Source organism: Aquila chrysaetos, chromosome Z (assembly GCF_900496995.4).
Source record: "Aquila chrysaetos chrysaetos chromosome Z, bAquChr1.4, whole genome shotgun sequence".
NCBI classification, from domain to species: Eukaryota; Metazoa; Chordata; class Aves; order Accipitriformes; family Accipitridae; genus Aquila; species Aquila chrysaetos.
Genome location: NC_044030.1, coordinates 87,527,107 through 87,548,934, shown reverse-complemented (window position 1 = coordinate 87,548,934; position 21,828 = coordinate 87,527,107). Strand labels below are relative to the sequence as shown.

Below are 21,828 nucleotides of genomic sequence, written 5' to 3'. Positions count from 1 at the left end.
AAGGCGGCGGCGGGTTGGCTCAGGGCGGCGGAAGCGCGGTGAGGGCGCTTCCGGCGGGCGGCTGCGGCAGCGGCAGTGCTGGGCGGCGGCCATGGCGGCGGAGGTTCTGGGGAGGACGGCGGCCCTCGTCCTGGGTGAGGCCCGGCGGGCGGCCGCTGCGGTGCCGTGGGCCCGGCCGTGGACCCCGCGGGGCGCGGTGCGGTTGGGCCGGCCCCGGCCCGCGCCCCTCAGCCAGAGGGAGAAGATGGCGGCAGCGGCGGGCGGCTGCCGGTGCCGGCTGCTGGTGCCGGCTGCTCTGGCCGGCGGGGAGGGTGCTCGTCCCGAGGCCGGGAAGGAAAGAAGCCCTGGGAAGGAGGGGAGGGCTGGAGGCGCGGGAGCCATAGCGAGACTCGGGGGACGGCTCGATGCAGGCGGCTGTGAGGGAGCGCCGGTGAGGGGAGGGCAGGGGGGTTTGGCGGTGGCCTTGCGGTCGGCCGCAGGCCGCACCCGCTCCGCGCCTGGCAGCTGAAGCCGAGCGGAGAGGCTCGCGTTTGAGCAGCCGGTCGGGGGATCGGGAGCCCCGGGGCAGGGAGCGGCGGCGGTGCTGGGGGGGGCTGCGGGGCACGGGGGTCCTGCCCTGGGGCACTGGCTTTGCTCCAGGCGCTGGCGGAAGGAGGAGGTGTTTGCCGTGCTTTTAATTAGTCGTTCCTTGGCTGTGAGACCTCAGCTTTCTGACTTTTCTCAACTTACTGCCTCCCTGCTTGCCTAGAAAAAGTTGTTTCTGTGAAGGGCTGCTTCCTTCTTGGCTCCTGATGTGTGGCCAGTGACATTCAAGAGTTCAGTACTTTGGGAGTCCTTAAGGCTTTAACAAAACACGTTTACTGCACGGGTTGATTTTTAGAATGGAAAATATGAAATCATTCTTAGCCTGTCTGACCAACTGTTGTTTTTGAAGGTTTATCACTGCTGATAACCATGAAGGTTTTATATCCTTGCACGTGTCCAGTTTCTTCTGACTGTTTCCATAGCTGATAGTTTTTTTCTTTTGACTAATTGCCTGTATTTGTCACATATTGCAGAAGAGCTGTATGTTTCTGAACGAGAGGGCAATGATTCCACTGGTGATGGGACACAAAAGAAACCGTTCAAGACTGTTTTAAAGGTAACTGTGGTAAACACCTGCTGTTCATTTTGAAGAGTGTGAACCGCGCGTTAGGTCAAGGGATTGGCCTTGTATTTCTAAATTCAAATTTTATACCTGTTTTTGCAACTCTGACCAGAAGGATCAGAAGTAGGATGTCTGCTCAGTCTCTTTAAGCATGACTTTAGTTCACTTGCAGTGCCATTGATTCTGTTATTTTCTCCCCCTTTTTAGGCTTTGATGACAGCAGGAAAGGAACCGTTTCCTACTATTTATGTGGATTCGCAAAAAGAAAATGAGGTGCTGTAGCATTAGAGCTTCCTAGTAGAAATTATTTTAATGCCCCTTTGTGTGAAGGGACACAAATGTAATCTTTTGTCTTCTGCTCTCTCCTTGGATTGATTCAGAGGTGGGCCATTATTTCAAAGTCACAGATGAAAAATGTCAAAAAACTGTGGCACAGGGAACAAATGAAGAATGAAGCTAAGGAGAAGAAGGAGGTAGGTTGCAGATGATGGCAAGTTGGAGGAAGCATGCCACCTTTCTTTTCCAAAAACATTGAACAGCATTGTTGTCGTTCCCGCCCCTTTGAAAAAGCTTCAGTTTGTTCTTCATGTCTGTCATTGTTTTACACAATGTTGTTTGCAACTTGCCTTTGCTTAGATTAGGACAAGCAAATGGTTGAAGCTGGGTGAGTTTTGAATAATTGCAATCTATTGCCTTTAGACTTTCCAGAAAAAATGTGAAATGCATATGTGCATTGTTTCTCATCCTGGTGTTGAATTAGGGCTAGTTTAGGCCCCAGCAGGGTAACATCAAGGCTTTTTATGACATCTGTTTTTGTAAGTGTACATTATAGTCCCCAGTAATTGTAAAGAGTGGGAATCTTACAAAGCCTGGTTACAGCTGTTTAATTTTTTTTTTTTAAACCAGGCAGAAGATCTCTTGAGAAGAGAGAAGAACCTGGAGGAAGCTAAGAAGGTTGTTATCAAGAATGATCCTAGTCTTCCAGAGCCAAAATGTGTGAGTAAGATCCAGTGTGCTTGATACATGGCCTGTATTACAGCGTCTTGTCTGCACAAAGATTGAGTCTGTCTCTGCTTTGTGGCTCTGGCAGCTGTTGAAGGCCACTGTCTCGTTACTGTCCATAAATGTAACTTTGTTTTTTTGATTATCGGTGTCCTCTAGTATATAGACTTTGGTCTTTCTCATACACTTGATGGGTGCCTGATCCTTCTTAGCTCACATATCAGGCTTCTCTGTGTCTGTTTCTCTACTGATAGAGAGCATATTTCTGTTGGAAAAAAATAATTAGTTTTGCTTTGATTTGCCTTGATTATTGTAGTGGTGGAGAGTGAAGAAATATGCTGGTTAGAGGATGTAATTTAAGTTATTGAGACATGGAATGCAGTTCTTATTTAGCTGTTTGTAGAGTTCTGCTGGATTTGGTGATTTGGTGCAGTCCTTAGCTTCGTAAGCAGGTATTATGTGTGCTGCTCTGTGATGGGTTTTTGGATAGACCCTGTGTAGAAGAGGTTTCTACATATATGTGTAGAAGATGGTTTTGATTGGAGCCCTGCACTCCCCTGGCTGCTCTTTGAGAAAGGGTCAGCTGGGCACAGCTGTGCTGAAATCACAGTCTCTTCTAGACTGGTGCACTGTAGCAGTCCTTAATTGCCTGAGGCGTGATCCATTTTGAAGGTGACTGCTGGGTTAATTGTTCTGACTATAGCAGTGTCAGTACCTCAGCTACGTGTCTAGGTGTGCCTATGTCAGATCGAGGTCCTCTGCTTCTTTGACTGCTAACTGAACTCATCCACTGAATGTCTTTAGAAATTAATCCAGAGTGCATTCAGAGCACCAGAAAATGTGTCTGCGGCATCCTTTCCAAGTCTTTTGGTGATTTAATGTGCCTTGGATTTCCAGTAGTACCCGAGTCCTCTAGTCTTAAAGTGTGAGCTATTACGTGTTTTCACTTCTCCTTTTGGTCAAATGCAAAGTCAGCTTCCTTAAAAACTATTACAGTCCTTAGTTTCTGCATGGTAAAGTAAGCCTGCTGAATAGAAAGGACTCAATATAAAGTCGGAAACGCTGTCCCAATGTACTACCTGTCCTGGCTAAAATACTCTTTCTTTACTAAACAGCTGTTTCATATTGACAGCTGTGCTTGTGCCCTGGATGGAACTTCACTTCAAAGTGCTGCTGGGAGGAGCCATTTTGGGAGGGAGGCATCATATACATTTGTATTCTAAGTAATTATGTGGAAAACACCATCTGAATGGTGAATCATTTCTCTACTTGATTGCTTTTATTCCCTGCTTTACAGGTAAAGATTGATGCTCTGGAGGCTTACAGAGGCCAGAGAGTGAAGATTTTTGGCTGGATTCACAGATTACGGAGGCAAGGTAAACCACAAGCATTTAGAAGTTATTGAACCTGTGCAGAGAGATGGAACAAATGCAGTAGCCTTCAAAATTCGGACACTTACAATGAATCAGACAGCACCTATTCTTAAATTTTCAACCATCAGTTAGATGTCTTCTTTGGTTTATCACAGTGGTCACTACAACACTGAAAATTCTGCGTGATGAATGAGTATATAGACATTTCTTAGTTTAAATCTTACGGGATTTTCAGTTTGGAGGTCACTCCTGCAGAATCTCTTCAAAAGACTTGTTTTGTGTTTTAAACTAATCCTGCAAATTGAGGAGCTAACTAGCATCTGCTCATAGTGAAATCAGCAAATTAGAACTTTAAAGTTATATGTAGTAGCATAATGTCTTTTAAGATAAGTTTAGTAAGTAGTACTTGCTATCAAAATGATTGGTATTCTGATTAGCAAGGTGGCTTTGGTTGGGGCATGGAAGTGGACGGCAGAGGTGGTTCTGACTCCATAGGTATTTGTTCAAGTTATCACTGAAGGACTTGATGAAGCGGTTGTGGATCTGGATATCAACAACTGTTTCTAGCATATTATTTTTGTAATTATATGCTTCTGTGGAGAGGTGGGTGACCAGGGTGACATCACTTTATCCATGTTAGGTGTGCCTTGGGCCTGTGCATACAGCATTTCTGCAAACAGACTTGTAGTCCCTCAGGACCAGAGGGACATCTGAGGTCATGGCATGGCGGTGCAATCCCAACCCTCTTGAGGTTGGAGCAGGCTTTGCTCTTGATGTCTACTGAAACTTATTTTAACTTGTTATACGAAATACAGCTCTGTGACAGGCTTCTATAACTGCTAATACTTCAGTGCTTACCTGGAGCATCTTTGTTAAAATGGAAGAATGGGATCACAGTCCTTCTGTAATAATCTGCACATCAGTGATTAATATGTCTTGGGAGTGGGTCTGTTCGAATGGATTGGTGAATAAAGCTGAGGTGCTCTGACTTTTTTTCTTCTCTTTTTAACTAGGAAAAAATTTGATGTTCGTTGTTTTGAGAGATGGCACAGGTTTTCTTCAGTGTGTCCTTTCAGATGAACTGGTAAGCTGTGGTGATTTCATTCTGTTCTGTCATTAAATAAGTGTTCATACCTCATGTGTTTTTTCTTTTATATAGACGATTGGAAGTTCTCCTAAACCTACTGATTAAGTTGTATTACTGTTAAATTGTGTCTCCTACCACTACAGTTTTTTTGTCAATGTAAGAACTGTTTAGAAGTGACTGTGAGTTAATCTTGTCTGTAACTCCAATAGATGTTGTAGGAAAACTAAAAATAAAAAAATAACCTTAACTGTGCCTTTGTCTCTTTTTCTCTTTGTAGTGTCAGTGTTACAACGGGCTAATTCTCTCTACGGAGAGCAGTGTTGCAGTGTATGGTACGCTGAACCTTGTTCCTGAAGGCAAGCAGGTATGGGAGTTAGTGTATTTGGGTTCTCCTCTTCAACAGTTTGTCGTTTTCCAGATGGAAGGAGAAGCAGAGGTGGAAATAATTATTAGACGATTTTGGTGGGACTTTGGTTTAAAGAGAACAACAAATCTCCCAAAGCTGCTGCTGTCAGCCACAGTTCAGTGTGTGACAGGTGAACTATGTGACTGTTCTGCTTTTGCCTGAAGCAATACTCTACTGATAGGTCCCATAGATATTACCTAGAATATAATGGTGGAAAATTATGCTAAATAAATGACATAGCTTTATTTTCCCTAACAAGAGGTTTATTCAGTTTTTATTTTGTGAGGTTAAGAATTTGGGATTTGCTGTCGTCTTTTACTGAGATGGGTTTGTAGGCTCTTCACTGTGCTGTATTTGTCCTCCAGCACTTGGCAGGTGTATGAACTAGGCAGTTTACTATAACTTGTTTTGTAAAATTTTATTTATAATGGTGGTCTCAGATTAATGACTGGGCAGGTGTGATTTTAGGTCTCAGAATATGATGATGCTTATGCCTTGTGCCTCTCTCATTCCGGTCTAGATCTACACACTGTTACTGTTTGGAAAATTATTTGAATCTGGAGTTAGGGCTAAAGCTGTTTTAAGCAGGTATGCATGAACGATGGCCCATGAAAAGGATTCAGACTGAAGGCAGGAGAGAAGCTTTTAGGAACCATTATCTGTGACAGCAGCTCAGTGCACTCATCAGGATATGCAGGCCTATATCAGGATATTTACTGAAAATTATTGTAAGACTTTAGTCTTGGTTATTAGGAGGTGTGTTGCAAAACTTGTGATGCAGAAACCAAGCAAGCTCAGGCCACCATTTGTTCTATTCGAATTGTAAGTAGTCCTTTTTAAGATATGAGCTCCTGATAGCTGCTTATAGTAATGTACTTTTTTTTTCTGAAGGAGAAAGCAAAGCAGTAATGTCGAGATTTAGAGGACAGATGTATGTTTAATCTTGCTAGTCTGTAAGCTTACCTCTTCCTTTAGATTTATATTCAAAATTGTCATCAACTCTTGCAATAAGAGTTGTTCTTTTGTGTGGATTGGCAATCTATATCCTCCTGTCTGGTCTCTTGAGTAAGTGTACTAACTCTAGTAAGATAACAGAGAGAAGAAACATGTCCGGGGGGGGGGGGGGGGGGGGGGGGGGGATCATATTTTGGAGTGTTATATTGCTTCAAACTGTTTCCAAGATGTACTAGACAGTATTTGAGCTAAGTAGTCCCTCGCTGTGGCTGCCTGTAGTGTGTAAAATAAGGTCAAAGTGTTAACCTTTTGTGGTACTTTGTAGATAATTCAGTTTTCTTGTAAGCCATGTACTGTTGGCCATTACTGGCACGTTTTTCAAATGAAATTTGGATAGACTTAATTGTTCTGGTTGTCCCTGCTACTCAGGTCCTATCCCCAAGAGATTGACCTAAGGTTAGAGAGCCAAGCTCAGTTAAATGTGAGTCCACTCCCTGTGGTGTTTGCCAATCAGAAGTTAGCAAGATTTCCTTTCCTTCGTAGCTTACACTACTGGGACTTCTAAAAATAAATGCAGCCAAACAGGGTTCACTTTTTTTTAAACAACTTTATGCAATTTGGTAATCATAAGTAACTCATAGCATGTTACTGCTTATAATGTTTCGGACATTGAAAACACTTCATGTTTTCATGTCTCATCACAACGATGAAATGCTTTTAGTGGACAAAACCACCAGATTTGTAAAAATCTCTTGATTAGACTTTGAAAATCTGCATTTATACCCTGAAAACACTGTGAATGAAAAAAATACGTTTTTAGGGGACGGAAGCTTTCTGTGACCCACACGGGGGAGCTGGTGAGACCAGAAATGAAGAGGTCTGTTCTGTAGCCTGGGCAGCTGGACAGGGCTGAGCCCTGGTGCGGGGTCCTCTGCTTGCCGTATGGCAGCAAATAGGACAGGGGAGATTAGCCAGCATGAAACTTGCTGTTTTCACATTGTGGTGAGATGCTCCCTAGTGCAGAAAGATTGCTCAGATGTCTCCGACAGACGAACTCAAAAGTACCCATAGTGAGCTAGTTCTTCCTCTGTTGTGATCTAAGCAAGTTTTTTCAACTTTTTTGAAGTCTGCCAGTAGGAGAATGTGGCTCAAATAGTATAAAGAACAAAATACCTTGAATGGCATACTGCAGTCTTGGGTCTGCATTTTCTTCTAATAGATGAGAGGACTTTTCGCTCTGTGTGTGCATGTAGTGTTCTTAAGGCATACAAGAAGGTAATTCATGCCAGTGTGTTGTGTTGTAGCACCATACAAATTACTATGAAGAAAATTAACTCTATCCCAACCAAAACTAGTACACAGTGTAAGTTACCACAGAATGGTTTGGTTTGGTTGGGAGGAACCTCTGAAGGTCATCTGGTCCACCCTCTTCTTGAAGAAGATCTAATGTGAGGTCAGATTGCCAAGGGTCTTGTCCAAATGTGTTTCTGAACGTCTCCAAGAATGGAGACTACAGTCTGGCTTGGTCTACGGTCTAGCATTTCACCACCCTGTGAAGAATTCTTTTCTTTATAGCCAATTGAAATCTCCCTTGCTGCAACTTGAGACATTTGTCCTTTTGCTGAACACATCCAAAAAGAGTCTGGTTCCATCTTCTCTATAACCACCCGTTAAATATTTGAAGGTAGTAAGTAGTTTCCCCCCTTCTTAGCTTTCTGTTCTTCCAGCTGAATAAACCCAGCTGTCTGTGATATACTTAAACTGAATGCATCTGGATGCTTCTACTTATCTGACTGGAGTACTCAATCCCATTCGCGTTAAGTCTGACAGACTCAAGGTGGGTTACAAATGGCACTTCCGAGTGTGGTATAACTGAGTTACAAAGCAGTCAGTTTGAAAATACCGCAATTGGGATTTTAGCATCTTTTGTTCAAACTGGATTAACATCTCTGCCACAGTGCTGGATGGTGACATCTAAGGGGCAAAACATGGACTTCTGAAATTTTTGTTTCTCTTCAAATTGGCAGGCTCCAGGAGGCCACGAGCTGAACTGTGACTACTGGGAGCTTATTGGTCTGGCCCCAGCAGGAGGGGCTGACAATCTACTCAATGAGGATTCGGAGGTTGATGTGCAACTTAACAACAGGCATATGATGATTCGAGGCGAGAATATGTCCAAAATCTTCAAGGTGCGCTCCATGGTAGTACAGGCCTTCAGGGATCATTTCTTTGCCAATGGATATTATGAAGTAAGTATGTTCTTCCCTTGTCAGCAAGTGACTACTGTAATGTCCTGACTTCAAGACTTTCTTTTTCCTGGAAAAACTGTGTAGACTTCCTAATTGACCTGAAAGGGGCAAAAGAAAAGCTGTTTCTTAGGAAACTATTATTTGATCACTTTCATAGACATAGATCTCAAAGGTGTGTAGACACTCCTGAGGCATCTAGGTGTTACAACGTGGTTCACAAACAGCCTGCATACCTGTTTTTAATGTGCTGGAAGATACCAGACTGAAGTACTTGTATGTGTGCAATCAAAAGCTTTGTAGGTGGTGTTCTGGAAAAGCGTGCCTTGCATCACTGCTCTTATGTGTTGTCATCTTTGTCCTTAATTCCTCACTCAAGTAATGACAATCTTGTTCTTTAACAGGTCACACCACCAACTTTAGTCCAGACACAGGTGGAAGGAGGCTCAACCCTATTCAAACTGGATTATTTTGGTGAAGAGGCATACTTAACACAATCATCCCAGCTCTATCTGGAGACGTGTATTCCAGCGTTAGGAGATGTTTTCTGTATTGCTCAGTCATACAGAGCTGAGCAATCCAGGACCCGCAGACACCTGGCAGAGTATGGAGAGAGTATACTTCTTTGCTGTTTATTTATAAGTGAATTTATAAAGCAGGGGAGTAGCAGGCAGTTGGATGACATAATGTACAGTGAGCAGACAGTATAATGCTAATGCGGAAGGACTGAGCAAAAGTGTGTTTGAGGGTAATGCCTTGTCTTGGTGAATGTCCAGCTGGTCATAATATGTTGACATTTAGTGAAGGAAGATTGAGGCAAAACAGAGTTGATACATTTTGAGGAAGCTTTGTCTTTTTAGAAAATGCAGTTCATATTGTTGCCGTCCCCCCCGCCCCCTTTTTTGTGGCTTTATTTCCTTTACAGTGTAGAAGTGGGAGAAAGGAAAAAGGGGACAAAAGTGTGTGGGTTTGGGTTGTGGGGTTGATTTTTTTTTCATAGCTAAAGATTTGTTGCTTGTGTGTGGTTTTGTAATGGTGTGACTTTGTGTTTCAGATACACTCACATTGAAGCTGAATGTCCTTTTATAAGTTTCGAGGATTTGTTGGACCGTTTGGAGAGCTTGGTTTGTGATGTAGTAGACAGAGTCTTGAAATCACCTGCATCAGGCTTACTCTATGACCTAAACCCGGTAGGCAGCTATGTGGAACAGTCATGAATAGCCAAGAAAATATGATCTTTAGCCTTTCCTGATCAGCATGTTCATTTGAGGAAGACAGGGCATGGCAGTGAGCTCTGCTTGCTTACTAATATTAATAAGAATATTAAATAACATTGCAAGAATGAAAATACTGCAAGGCTGGTAATGACTTTTCCAGAAGCAGGGGACTGTGGGGGAAGAAGTTCCCTGCTAGCAAGTTCCAGGAGCCAGCAATGTGCTGGGATTTATTGCAATGTGTACTGTACCAGTGGAATAAAACCCTCTATCCCAGAGCTCGTAATATTGATCGGCTGGTACTTGCAGATTGAGCACAAGGGAGCAATGAAACAACTGGTGTTCTACTTTCCACACTGGAACATGGAGCTCTAAAGCTATTTTCATGTGTTAGAGACTCTTGTCTTCTGTTGCCTTTGCAAAGAAGATGGCTTTAAGAGACTGTGAACTTTATCTCCATCACTAGCTTTTCTCTTAGACCACATACAAACTCAGTCATCCCTGTTATTTTGACCTGTTTTCCTGATAAACACTGGGAGGTTCAGTTATAAATTTGGGCTGAGACAGGGGTCAGGAGGTAGGAAATAGCAGAAGCACAACCCACCTCAGAGAGGCGGGCTCTGAAGCTGGGCTCTGAAGCTGTTCTGTGCATAGGGAAGCAAAAATGTTCTTTTGTGGCCTTGCCCATGGAACCTCTGCTAATGGCTCAGTTTAAAACACCTACATGTGAGATTAATTCCTACAGAAAAGGAAACAACTTTGAAAATACTTCCTCTCTTCTCTCTCCTGCCAACTTTTCAGCATCTGTTCTGTGAGCTTCACTGGGCTTGGAAGATGGTTGTGTTTGGTTATAGCTTTTCAGTACTGCGCTTGATTTTGTTTGTTTATTTATTAAGTAATAATTTGTTGATGTATGACCTGGAAAGAGTAGTGTGTATGCTTCAAGTCTGGAGGTGGACTGGCTGATCAACTAGAAAAGTATTCGTTACAAATGGTACTCTTCCAACTGTCTTTATGTCTGCCCTTACTTGCAGGGCTTCAAGCCCCCTAAACGTCCTTTCCGACGAATGAACTATACTGAAGCCATTGAGTGGTTAAAAGAACATGATGTGAAGAAGGAAGATGGCACTTATTATGAGTTTGGGGAAGTAAGTCTTTTTGAGGCTCTTCAGGAATGAAAAACAAACAAAATCCCACTGCCCTGCACTCAGGGTGTTTAAGTCTCTTGAAAAACAGTGTGTTTGGACCATGATGCTATTGGGCTTACTATTGCTGTGTGAATCTGTCGTGTTTTGTTTCAGATTATATTGATGAGAAGTGAAATTCTAGTTGCATTTAAGTTAAAGGGAGTTCTGCTATAAACTTCAGTGAGGCCTTGGTTTTTGTCTGGACTGTACTGGGAGGTGTAATAATGTAATAATGGGGAACGCAAGTGTGGGTTGGGTTTTCACATAATGTCTTTGAACATTGGAATCAAAATCTGTGTTGTCATCTATCCATCTGTTCCCTGTCTTCCTCTCCTCCAACATGTAAGAAAAAATTATTTGAAGGAGCTCAAGAGGACTTGACAGTGTAGCCATAGTCATCAAAGAATTTAAGAGAAGTGAGATTTTTAGGAGGAGATCATATAATTGTTTAACTTCAAAGTCTACACAGCATATTCCGAGGGAACCTTGGCAGCTCAAAATCAGATGTGTTGGGTTTTTTGCTGTTACTGTTTTTCCTATCTGTATCAAAGATGATAGAGATGAAGGGAAAGAAAGGCCTTGAAGTTGCACTGAACTTAAGGTTCCAGAGGGAAATAAGGATTCCTGCCTCCTCTCCCCATTGCAGGCTGACATTTGCTGTGTGAGCTGCCCTTGTGCAAGGCTTATGTTCTTTGTGCTTTCCTTGCTGCGCATGCTATAGTTGGCTCCTTCTGCCCTGCTTCCACAGCAGTCAGTGCTGGAATGCAGTGTGCTCTTGGATTAAAACAAGTAACAGGTGTGGCTGTTTTCTCCTATTAAAGAAAAATCTAATCTTCTGACTTTAACTGAGAATCTAAGGGAAGTGTGATACCATTGGCTGAATAAAAGTTCAAATTAAACCTTTTAGGGATAGCCTAGAGTGTTTTGACTAAACGAAGTCTGTTCCTTTAACAAGTTATGATTACATCATCACTGATGTTCCCTGTTGGTCAGTGTAACAGTGGTGTAACTGGTGTCATCCTTCACTTCTCAGGTTTAAACAGTAAAACTGCTGGATTGATCAAAATGAAACTTCTGCTAGGTGTTTCACAGTTTATCAAATTTCAGTCAGAAAAGTTCAATAAAAACCAAATAACCTAATCTATGTAACTGATCAGTTGAGGTTTTTAAAGAAATAGTCCATATACATAACAAGGAAACCCTTAAACTTCTTGGTCTTAAGGTTTCTGCAAAATGTATTGGGGAGGAAGGAGATTGGGCTCTTCAGTGTTAACTGGTTCTTTGGAAAGTCTACATTACAGCTTAGGTTTTCCTCAGTTTTCTGTCTGAAACATTGGGAAGACTTGAATTGTAATTGAACAGATTCCCCCCTGATATATATGCTTTTATATATAAATATAGTTTCTTCTAAGAGAAGCTGGTTTTAAAAATTCAGGTATATTAGGATGAATGTGTGGATACGTGTGGTCTGAAACTGTCTTTGTTTCATGCCTGATACATGTGGGACTCCAATAACTTGAGTGGTTTTGGTTTTAAATATTAATAAAGCCGTCTTTAACATTAGGATATTCCTGAAGCTCCTGAGAGACTGATGACAGACACCATTAACGAACCGATCTTGTTGTGCCGATTTCCTGCAGAGATAAAGTCTTTCTATATGCAACGCTGTCATGATGATTCCCGCCTTACTGAATCTGTAAGTTGGTATTTTATGTAGTGTTGCAGGCTTCTAAATAGTGTGGGGAATGTCCCTGTGAGTGAGCCTAAAATGAATAAGTACCACAGGAGGATCTTGGAGAATTCTTACCAGGTTTTGTTTTGGGTGTCTCTTGGCATGGCTTGTTGATCCTATAGAAATAAACGAAGCAACTCTGAAGTGCTAATAAAATGTCAGTAGATCATAGTGAGCATGCTCTTCACTGACCTCAGGTAAGTGCTAGTCTAATGACAATACTTCTGTTGCTTCTTGGAGACTGTATTCTCTAAACACTAGCTGTCTGGCAGCTGGGAAGAGTGGTGGTTGTTAGGAATGCGGCTGGGTTTGTGGTGTGGTGGTGGTGGTGGTTGGTTTGGTTTGGTTTGTGGTTTTGTTTTTTTTTGTTTTTTTTTTTTGTTTTTTTTTTGTTTTTTTTTTTTTTTTTTTACAGTTCAGTGCAACCAAGAGTATTAGAGATTAAGTTAGAGAACCTAGTCAGTTAGTTTATTCCATCTATAAATTGGGTCTGTCATGGAGCATTAAAATTACATGGCAGAATGTGTTCTGGAAATATGCTTTTAAGTTTGGGCTGTTTTTCCTTCCCCTCATGCAGGCAGCTTAATTGTAATAATTTGGTCTTATGCTGTATGTTGTAGGTTGATGTGTTGATGCCTAATGTTGGTGAAATTGTTGGAGGCTCTATGCGTATCTGGGACAGTGAGGAGCTACTCGAAGGCTATAAGAGAGAGGGCATTGATCCCACACCGTACTACTGGTATACTGATCAGGTTTGTAAAACAGATTAGATGTGCTGCTTGTCATACATGATATTTTGATTTTTTTTGTAAAGTCTTCTGCAATGTTTATTGTTAGATAAAGAGAGGTTGGCCTTCACAGACTTGAATGGCTAAGCTCTAACTAGCATAAGGGGAGGAGAAAAGGAGGTGGTTGAAAAAGAATCATTAAGACTTTCTTTTTCACCTTCGTTTTTTCCTCTTCTAGTCCTTACACTGCCCCAGGAAACTCAGGACAGCTAAGCACACATATCTTGCCTGAAAAGACTATAGTCCATTTTCCTCATCATTCAGAAAGTAATCTTGGAAGGGTTGGGTGTTTTTTTTTCTGGTGGTAGTACTGCAACTATAATATAAATAACACAAAAATGTTTAATATCTACTCTGATTTTAATTTCACAGAGAAAATATGGTACGTGTCCTCATGGTGGATATGGTTTGGGATTAGAACGGTTCCTAACCTGGATTCTGAATAGACACCATATCCGAGATGTCTGCCTCTATCCACGCTTTGTCCAGCGCTGCAAACCTTAGCCATCCTTGCGATAAACCCTTAGAAAACTGAGCAACTGATGCTTGGAAAAAACCAATACACTCTGCTGTGCTACAGCCCCTCTGAGAACAAGACTTACTGCAACCTGTTGCTAATACAAATACTAATTTAGGGCATGAAAAGGAAAATAAACAAAACCCCTTTTTAAAGGAAAATGCTACTAATTAACTGGAAGAAGCCTGAGGAAAAATTGTGAGGTGTATTTATGCTCTCAAGTCAACGTAAAATAAAGATCCTGATAAGCTGCCATTTAAAAAACAAGACACACTTCTGCTTTTAATTTTTGTGACTTAAAATATGCTGGGCATTGATGTTGTGGGTTTTTTTTTTTAATTTGCTTTAATTTTAATCTGTTTTCTCTTGTGGTTTCTTGTTGGAAAAATCAAGAGTTCAAGCTCTTTAAATTCCCAAATACTGACCTCTGAGAATGGTATGAAGAGACATCATCTAAAGAGCTCAACAAAGTATAAAAATGGGAATAATTATGTTAAGCGCTGCACTTTTTTAGCTCCTACTGTTTTTAATGGAAGTTCTGTTTGAGTTCAAGTCGCAAGGTATGTAGTACTGAGCACAGAATTCCACTGCAAGAGACGTGGGTTGTTTTGGGTTTGGTTTTTTTTTCCCCCAGATTATTTATTGGTTAGAAATTATGAGGCTCAGGGTGGCTTTGCTACTTTTTACCGATACCAGTGGATGAAGCACTATAGTGGGTCCATGCACACCCAGCCTATGCGGAATTACAGTAGGAAGGGACATGTTGTCAGAGCAGTGTCTGTTAGCTCGTGGACACTGGGATGTTTGTGGTGTCTTCCAAATTAAGATTCTGCCATCTGTTTCAAACCAGAAATGACTCATTGAAGACCCAAAGCAACTGGTACCTTTGAAATACAATTGGATTTCAGCATTGTGTGCTGACTGAATTGCTGTGCTCTCTAGGTGAGTTGTAGTTCAAGCAGTGCTCTCCCACGTCATGCTAAAGTATGTTTTCATAGTAGAGCAGTTCCATGTTGCCTAGCTGGCTCCATGTTTTCTTATGCTACTGTGTCTGAGCAGATTCTCTGGCTGTAATCAAGTTATCAAATAGGATTAATTAAATATTTAATGTGTTGAGTCATCTGTATGCTTTTTAGTCATAAATAAAGTAATTCCTTTTATTAGAAAAAAAAAATTGGTAGGTGCATCATTTGCTACCTGCACTGAGACTTGATCTGGATTTGCCATTCATAGAATTGTTGAGCTGTGCGATACCCATATTTTTGTAATAAATGACTGGTTTCTTCATCTTGCATGTTAAATATATAAACTGGTCTAAATCAGCAACCAATAAATTATGGCAACTTGAGTTGGTGTGCAAGACAGTAGTTCTTGACCTGTAATGTCTGTTCCTTTCCTTTCCCTTAGCCTTTATAGCTTACTTGCTTAGTGTGGCCTATCCTGGCATAGGCAGTATTTATGTGGGCAAAAGCACAGGAAAAGTAAATTTTCAAGTGCAGTAAACACATACTCAAAAAAATGGAGCTAGCTTTTTTCTTTTTAAACTAAATCCCCATTAATTAACTTAAAGGCATGAATTTTTATAATTTGGATAGACCGCCTCAGCTACCCAGTTGAAACATCCTAGAGAGAAGAAATGAGAATAAATGTGGTGCTGAATAATTGGTTGCCAAGGCAGCAGCTCCAGGGGGAGCAGGCCTGTGACTTCTGGCTGCTTGGAGCTGTGGCTACCCAAAGTGAGGCCAGGTTTGTAAGCAGAGTTAACATCTGCCTCACCAACTGGTAAGTTGGAAGAAGCAAGGTTACTTCCAGAACTCTTAAACATCTGGATTTAATGTCCTGGGGTTTGTTGGGGACCACGGTGGCATTGCTGTGTGACCTGAGGGGTGCAGGGGAGGTGAGCAGAGGCTGCATGAGGATGAATGGAAAGTGTTAAGAAATTAGCATTGCAAGGATGGTTTTCTTTCTTATCCGCCTGTCTTTGAATTCACCCTTTTCACCTGTTTCCCAGTCCTTTTGTAGCCACAACAGAAGAAAATAGTGTACAGTAACGTGCCTCAGCTCTCTCTCACACTTGCCCTTCTCTGTTCTTGATGGGTTGTTCTTTGCCTCAGCTCTCTCGCATACTTGCCCTTCTCTGTTCTTGATGGGTTGTTCTTTGTCTGAACGTAGAAATTAAAAGATTCTTTTAAATACCTGCAAAAGTATAGTCAGCCGTAAATTTCTGTGGTTTGGGGGATTGTTGCATATGTGTTAAGTACATAAGCTAGAGGAAGAGGAGAAAAATTAACAAGTTAGACTGCAACAAAATGCTAGCAATTTCTTTATTGTGCGACAACTTGCAGCGAGCTATGGGAAGTCACCCCAGTCCAAAAGTTGGAACGTGCTACCAAACAGTAATCGTGCCCCTTGGGATTTTGTTTTTGTGGGATTTTTGTTGTTAGTGGTGTTTGGGGGGATGGGGGGGGCAGGTGCAGGAGGGGAGCTCAAGAGGCTTCTGTAATTCAGAATATTTAGGAATTTATGAGCATATAAAGACTTTTTATAAAAAAATTTTCTTCGAGTGCCTGAAGTGATGGGAAGGGAGGACAAGGGTTGGGAAAAGATACTACTAGAAAAACATCACTTGTTGGCAATTGGTTTTCTGTCCTTAAAACCAGCAGGGCTGAGCTGCTTTGTAAAGGTTAAAAGCCTCCGTATCAGGGGAGCTACTCGAGGAAGGTCTGAGGACTTGAGGAGCTCGTGGAAGAGGCAGATCAGATAAGGAGCTTAAAAGGTGACTGGGATGAAAGATGCTGTCGAGTCGAATGGAGACTGCTGCGCAGTTCCATAATCTGCTCATAGAGCAGAGGTGGTGCAGGGCAAACCACCTGTGTGGGAAAGATCCCTGAATTAAGCAAAAGCCTGTGCAAATCTACCAGTGGAGTAATAAGGAGTAATTCTTAGACAGCCACTGAAACCTAGCCGACAGGAACGTGGTAATGTTGAAATGCTGCTTCAAAACAAACCTTGGCTATGTTAAATAGAATTGGCATAGTTCCTGATTTATCATCGAGGCTCAATTCAGGTTTTTGATCATTAAGAAAAAAAATTACTTTTTAGAGATTGAAAAATGATAAATGTGTCTTGGCTTTATTTCTATGCCCTATCAGTTGCAATTTTGCATGGTGTCCTATTTCTTTTTTTATTGTGTTCTTACAAAATTTGCTGAGTTTGATTATGTCTCCAGTGATTTAAAACTGATGAGGATCCTGGGTGTTTCTGGCAGCTCTCCAGAAAGCTAGTTTTCAAGCTCTCCAGCAGTAAAGCTTTGTGATTGTACGTTCTTATTCAGGGCTGATTTAATCACATTTGCTGTTATAGATGTTCTTTGGGCTAGCAGTGTTCCTAGGTCCCTCCCATCCGAGTTTGATGTTTAAGTCCTCCTTACTAATGCAAGTACTTTGTACATGTGGGCAACACTGGTCAGATACTGGGGAAGCGAAACAGCTCGTTGGTCTCACCGGCTGTTAGGACTCAGGGACTAGAGGGAGCAGCAGTTTCCTCCAGGCTCCATCACAAATTCCTGTGCAGCTTACATCCCTTGCAAATTGTGATCGTTAATAATAGCTCTCAGAAAGGCATTGCAGCTGCTTGGAATACAAGAATACTTGCTGTTATTTTTATTAGAAAGGGTAGAGAAATCTGCAAAAGAGGAGAAAATGTGCAATCAGAACTTGGATTTCTCCTCATCCTCACCTTCACTTTCCCTCAAAGTATCTCCACACAGTTGGATTGGTAATTGGATTGGTACTTGCTAAACCACACTCCTAGCACTGGCTCCAAGACCCTTTCAGCCCTGTAACTGGCAGCTTTGAGATCACTATTGTGTGGCTTTGTTTAGATTACCTCTCCTTACATGCATTATTTTATATTTATCTGTGTTGAAACTCATCACCGTTTGCAAGGATACTTTCAAGTTCCTTGCCAGTGGTGTGGCACTAACTATCCCAGAGACCCCAGCATCCCTCATAAACGTGGGGTTTCTTCTTTTCGCTCACTTTCCCACCGGGCAGCCGGGACCGAAACAGCCACTGCTTGCTGGAGGGGTGAGAAGCGGAGCAGGGTGCTGCCAGGCCTTGGGCGATGAGAGCGGGGTCTGCCTTTGGCCCTTCCTGGCTTCCGTAAGCTGTCCATGGAGCGACTGAAACTGCTGCTGAGAAGACATGGGATGCAAATCAAATGTTCGTGTGCAGGGTAACTGTTCTGGTTTTTGTTTCACTGTGTTTCTACTGGGAATGGAGGTTACCAGGTGTGCTGGTGCATTTCTTTGCCCCTCTCCAGGCTGATTTACAAACTTGGGAAGGCTCGCTGGCCCTTCGCGTAAGTGTACAGAGCCGGGCAGCGAAGCGACCCTTGGCTGTGCCAGGAACTCTTACCCAGCCGAGACAGGGAGATATGCTGTGCGTCTCAAGGACTCCTGCTGCCCGGCGGAGGGAGGCGGGGGACAGGAGTAGAGATAGCCACTTCTCATAACAACCTGCAGCCAGTTCTCTCTCCTCACGACCTGGAGACCTTGTTATTACAGTCCTCCCCTGACAGGCTGGGAGCAGCTCCTATCTATGTTTTGAGTTCTTCCCAGAGAGCCTGGGGATTTTCCAGCGCAGCTGGCATCCCAGCAATTTGTTGATGGCAAAAGTCAATCAACTCCCAAACCTACAAGCAGCGGTACTACAGGAGGTCCTTTGAGCTCTCCCGGACTGCAGCGGGCTGGGACCAGCATCTCCCCCTGAGCGGGACGCCTCTCGGAGCTCCCAAACTCTCCTGTTTGTTTGCCAAAATCGGAGGTCTGTCGCCAAAAGCCGACACGGCCGGGGCTGTTTCTCTCCACTCCTTGAGGCTCGACCCTTCGCCCGTTGAGAGAAACACTGAAGCATTTGATGTGAACCTTTTCACTGACCTCGAGGGGAATTTTTAACAGGCATACCTCTTTTTCTCTCTCTTTTACTCTTATATGTCTCTCTCAGTGTCTTTATGCACATGCATGTACTAACCTGAATAGTCTATAATAAGTAAGTTATAGTAAGTACATTATAAGTTATTAGTAAGTTATAGCAAGCATATTATAAGATATTAAGTTATAGCAAGTACATTATAAGATATAAGTGATTACTTTCAAATTTATACTTAAATTACTGTTGTGATTTTTATTCAACTGTGAATGAATTTTAGGCTGCTACTATACTCATAATCCCTTTAGATATAAACTGTTGCCCGAGTCTGGGACTAGGAGTCAATCCAGCCGCACCTAGACTCTGACAGGAGTTTAGAAAGCAAGGGGGTCTTCTCTGAACTTTGTGACTCAATGGGAGGGTCTCCCTTACCCTTTCCCACATTCCCTTTTACCGTATTATGTTTTCGGTCCCTATATACATAAGTTTGTTTTGATTCTGACTTAATTTTCCTGTGTGCATTTTATCCATGTACTAAGTAATAGAGTGAACCTTGCCAATGAATTCTGTGAAGTCACACTTTTATACAAATTTCTATTAAATAATTTTTCTATCCGTAATACAATTGCAGGTGATTCTTTAAGCGATCTGAATCTCTCTCTCATTTTTAAAATTCCCCCCGTGACGCCAGGCAAGGTCTGCACTCACGCCAGGAGCCCTGACGCAGAAATCAGGCCCTGCCCTGGTGCGGGGCTGTGCCACAGCAATCCATTCTGTGTGCTGCCCTTAGTCCTTGTTCCACCAGAGCTGGAGCTCTTCCCGGCTGTCCTGCTCCTCAGGCGCAGGTCCTGCAGTGCTGCTGTCTAGATTTATAACGTGGAAAAGAGGGGCAAGGAACATAACGTTGGGGCCAGCAGTGAGAGGCCCAGAGTGCGTGGAGCAAGTCAGCAGCAGAGCCAGCAGTACCTCCCTGTCAGACCCCTCCTGCCCACCAAACCGCCGCCTTTGATTCCTAGCATCTGCAAACCAGGACGGAGAATCACAGCTTGCACTGTAACGATATGCAGAGGTGCCGCTGGTCGTAAATCCAGGTCTGCGGATATCTGCCTCCAGCCGAGAAATGCTGTTCCTCCCAGCACGCGAAGGAAATCTCATAAATAATGCACGCCGTAAACACGGTGCGGTGCGTGTCTCTGTGTGCGAGGTGCAGCCCTGTTGCAAAGCTTTCCCACTGTGCCCTGGCAGAGGCAGAATTTAAGCTTCGAAAAGCCTCTTCTATCTCTTAGAGAAGATTTCAGTCTACAGAGCAAAAACATGCCCATCGCAGTAAATAATGATTTAGGCTTTTTTTTTTCTCCTGATGTGCTGGGCCAAGACCGACACATGCATTTCACTTGGGAGCACAGGCGAAGCACCAGCGCGCAACCCCAGCTCTGCCAGGCCGGCTCCCGGCTCGGGCCATGAGCCCTGCTCACCGCGCAGGAGTCACCGCAGCCTCCGAGGGCGAGGGACTGCGCTTCCCCTGCGCCGGTTTTGTCGCTGTAATTTTATCAGCTTTTTCGGGTAACAATTTTCCTGTGGTCGCTTTGAGGGTGTGCCAGCGCAGCAGGAAGCGATGCCGGGTGCTGGCACAGCCAGCGCTGCCCACTGCCGGCACCGGCTGCTCCGCCGAGCGCTCAGGACCGGTTCAAGCGCTCAGGGCAGGTTCGGAGCTGGTGTGGCCCCACGGGATGTGCTGCCCTGGCTTTAGCCAGGCACGCCGACCGCCCTCACACGTGTCTTCCCGCGAAACCCCAGGTGAAAACACCCCCCAGTCACACGCACAGATGAACTTCGGGCCGTTGTCGTACGCTGTGCGCAGCATCTGGGTGTTGATGCGGTCTTACAGAGTGGGATTGCTGCGTTCGAACTGTACATCCATGTCCTGGGCTACCAACAAGGGCCGTGTCCTTCCCTTTCCAGATGGGGTAATCTCCAGCCCTAAAGCTTCAGGACTGTCCACAGAGGGGGACTAACGAGGGTGACGGGCCATGGGGACAGGCGTTGGAGGAGCAGAGAACTACTAGAGGCAAAATAAGGGGTTGGTGTCATGGCGCGGGGGGGGGGGAATGAGAGGGAGGGAGGTACGGATCACTTAAAGAATCACCTCCAATTATATTAGCAATAGAAAAATTATTTAATAGACATTTATATAAAAGTGTGACTTCACAGAATTTGATGGCAAGGTTCACTCTATTACTTAGTACACGGATGAAATGCACACAGGAAAATTAAGTCAGAATCAAACTAAACTTATGTATATAAGGACTGAAATGTAATAGGGTAAAAGGGAATGTGGGTGTCGTGGTTTAACCCCAGCCAGCAACTAAGCACCACGCAGCTGCTCACTGACTCCTTCCCACCCAGTGGGATGGGGGAGAGAATCAGGGGGGAAAAACCCCTAAAACTCACGGGTTGAGATAAGAACAGTTTAATAGAAAGGAAGAAATTAATAATCATAATAATAACAATAATAAAAGGACAATAATAATAATATTAATAATAATAAAAGGATTGGAATATACAAGTGCTGCACAATGCGATTGCTCACCACCTGCCAACCAATGCCCATTTCATTCCCAAGCAGCGATCCCCCCAACCCCACTGCCCCCAGTTTATATACTGGGCATGATGCCATATGGTATGGAATACCCCTTTGGCCAATTTGGGTCACTGTCCTGGCTGTGTCCCCCCCCAACTTGTTGCGCCCCTCCAGCCTTCTCGCTGGCTGGGCATGAGAAGCTGAAAAATCCTTGACTTAGTCTAAACATGACTTAGCAACAACTGAAAACATCAGTGTGTTATCAACATTCTTCTCATACTGAACCCAAAACACAGCACTGTACCAGCTACTAGGAAGACAATTAGATCTATCCCAGCTGAAACCAGGACAGTGGGAAAGGGTAAGGGAGACCCTCCCGTTGAGTCACAAGGTTCAGAGCAGACCCCCGTGCTTTCTAAACTCCTGTTGGAGTCTAGGTGCGGCTGGATCGACTCCTAGTCCCAGACTTGGGCAACGGTTTATATCTAAAGGGATTATGAGTATAGTAGCAGCCTAAAATCCATTCATGGTTGAATAAAAATCACAACAGTAATTTAAGTATAAATTTGAAAGTATTAACTTGTATCTTATAATATACTTGCTGTAACTTACTTACTATAGATTATTCAGGTTAGTACATGCATGTGCATAAAGACACTAAGA

General features: G+C 43.3%; 1 protein-coding gene across 1 annotated transcript; it reads left to right on the top strand.

Moving 5' to 3' along the window:
* Positions 1–13: 13 nt before the first annotated feature.
* On the top strand, positions 14–15,001 carry NARS1 (asparaginyl-tRNA synthetase 1). Its single transcript, XM_030004337.1, has 15 exons — positions 14–134; positions 1,059–1,141; positions 1,355–1,420; positions 1,528–1,620; positions 2,054–2,143; positions 3,447–3,525; positions 4,536–4,606; positions 4,887–4,973; positions 7,997–8,218; positions 8,620–8,819; positions 9,270–9,405; positions 10,464–10,577; positions 12,181–12,312; positions 12,969–13,100; positions 13,509–15,001. The coding sequence occupies exons 1-15, from the start codon at positions 92–94 to the stop codon at positions 13,638–13,640; spliced, it is 1,680 nt and encodes a 559-aa protein (XP_029860197.1). The 5' UTR covers positions 14–91; the 3' UTR covers positions 13,641–15,001.
* The last annotated feature ends 6,827 nt before the right edge of the window (positions 15,002–21,828 follow it).

Bases quoted from the DNA above. Each gene is read 5' to 3' on its own strand.
- NARS1 (XM_030004337.1), top strand. From the start codon at position 92: ATGGCGGCGGAGGTTCTGGGGAGGACGGCGGCCCTCGTCCTGG. The intron at 1,142-1,354 runs GTAACTGTGGTA...CCCCCTTTTTAG, and splicing joins CGTTCAAGACTGTTTTAAAG to GCTTTGATGACAGCAGGAAA. The intron at 1,421-1,527 runs GTGCTGTAGCAT...GGATTGATTCAG, and splicing joins ATTCGCAAAAAGAAAATGAG to AGGTGGGCCATTATTTCAAA.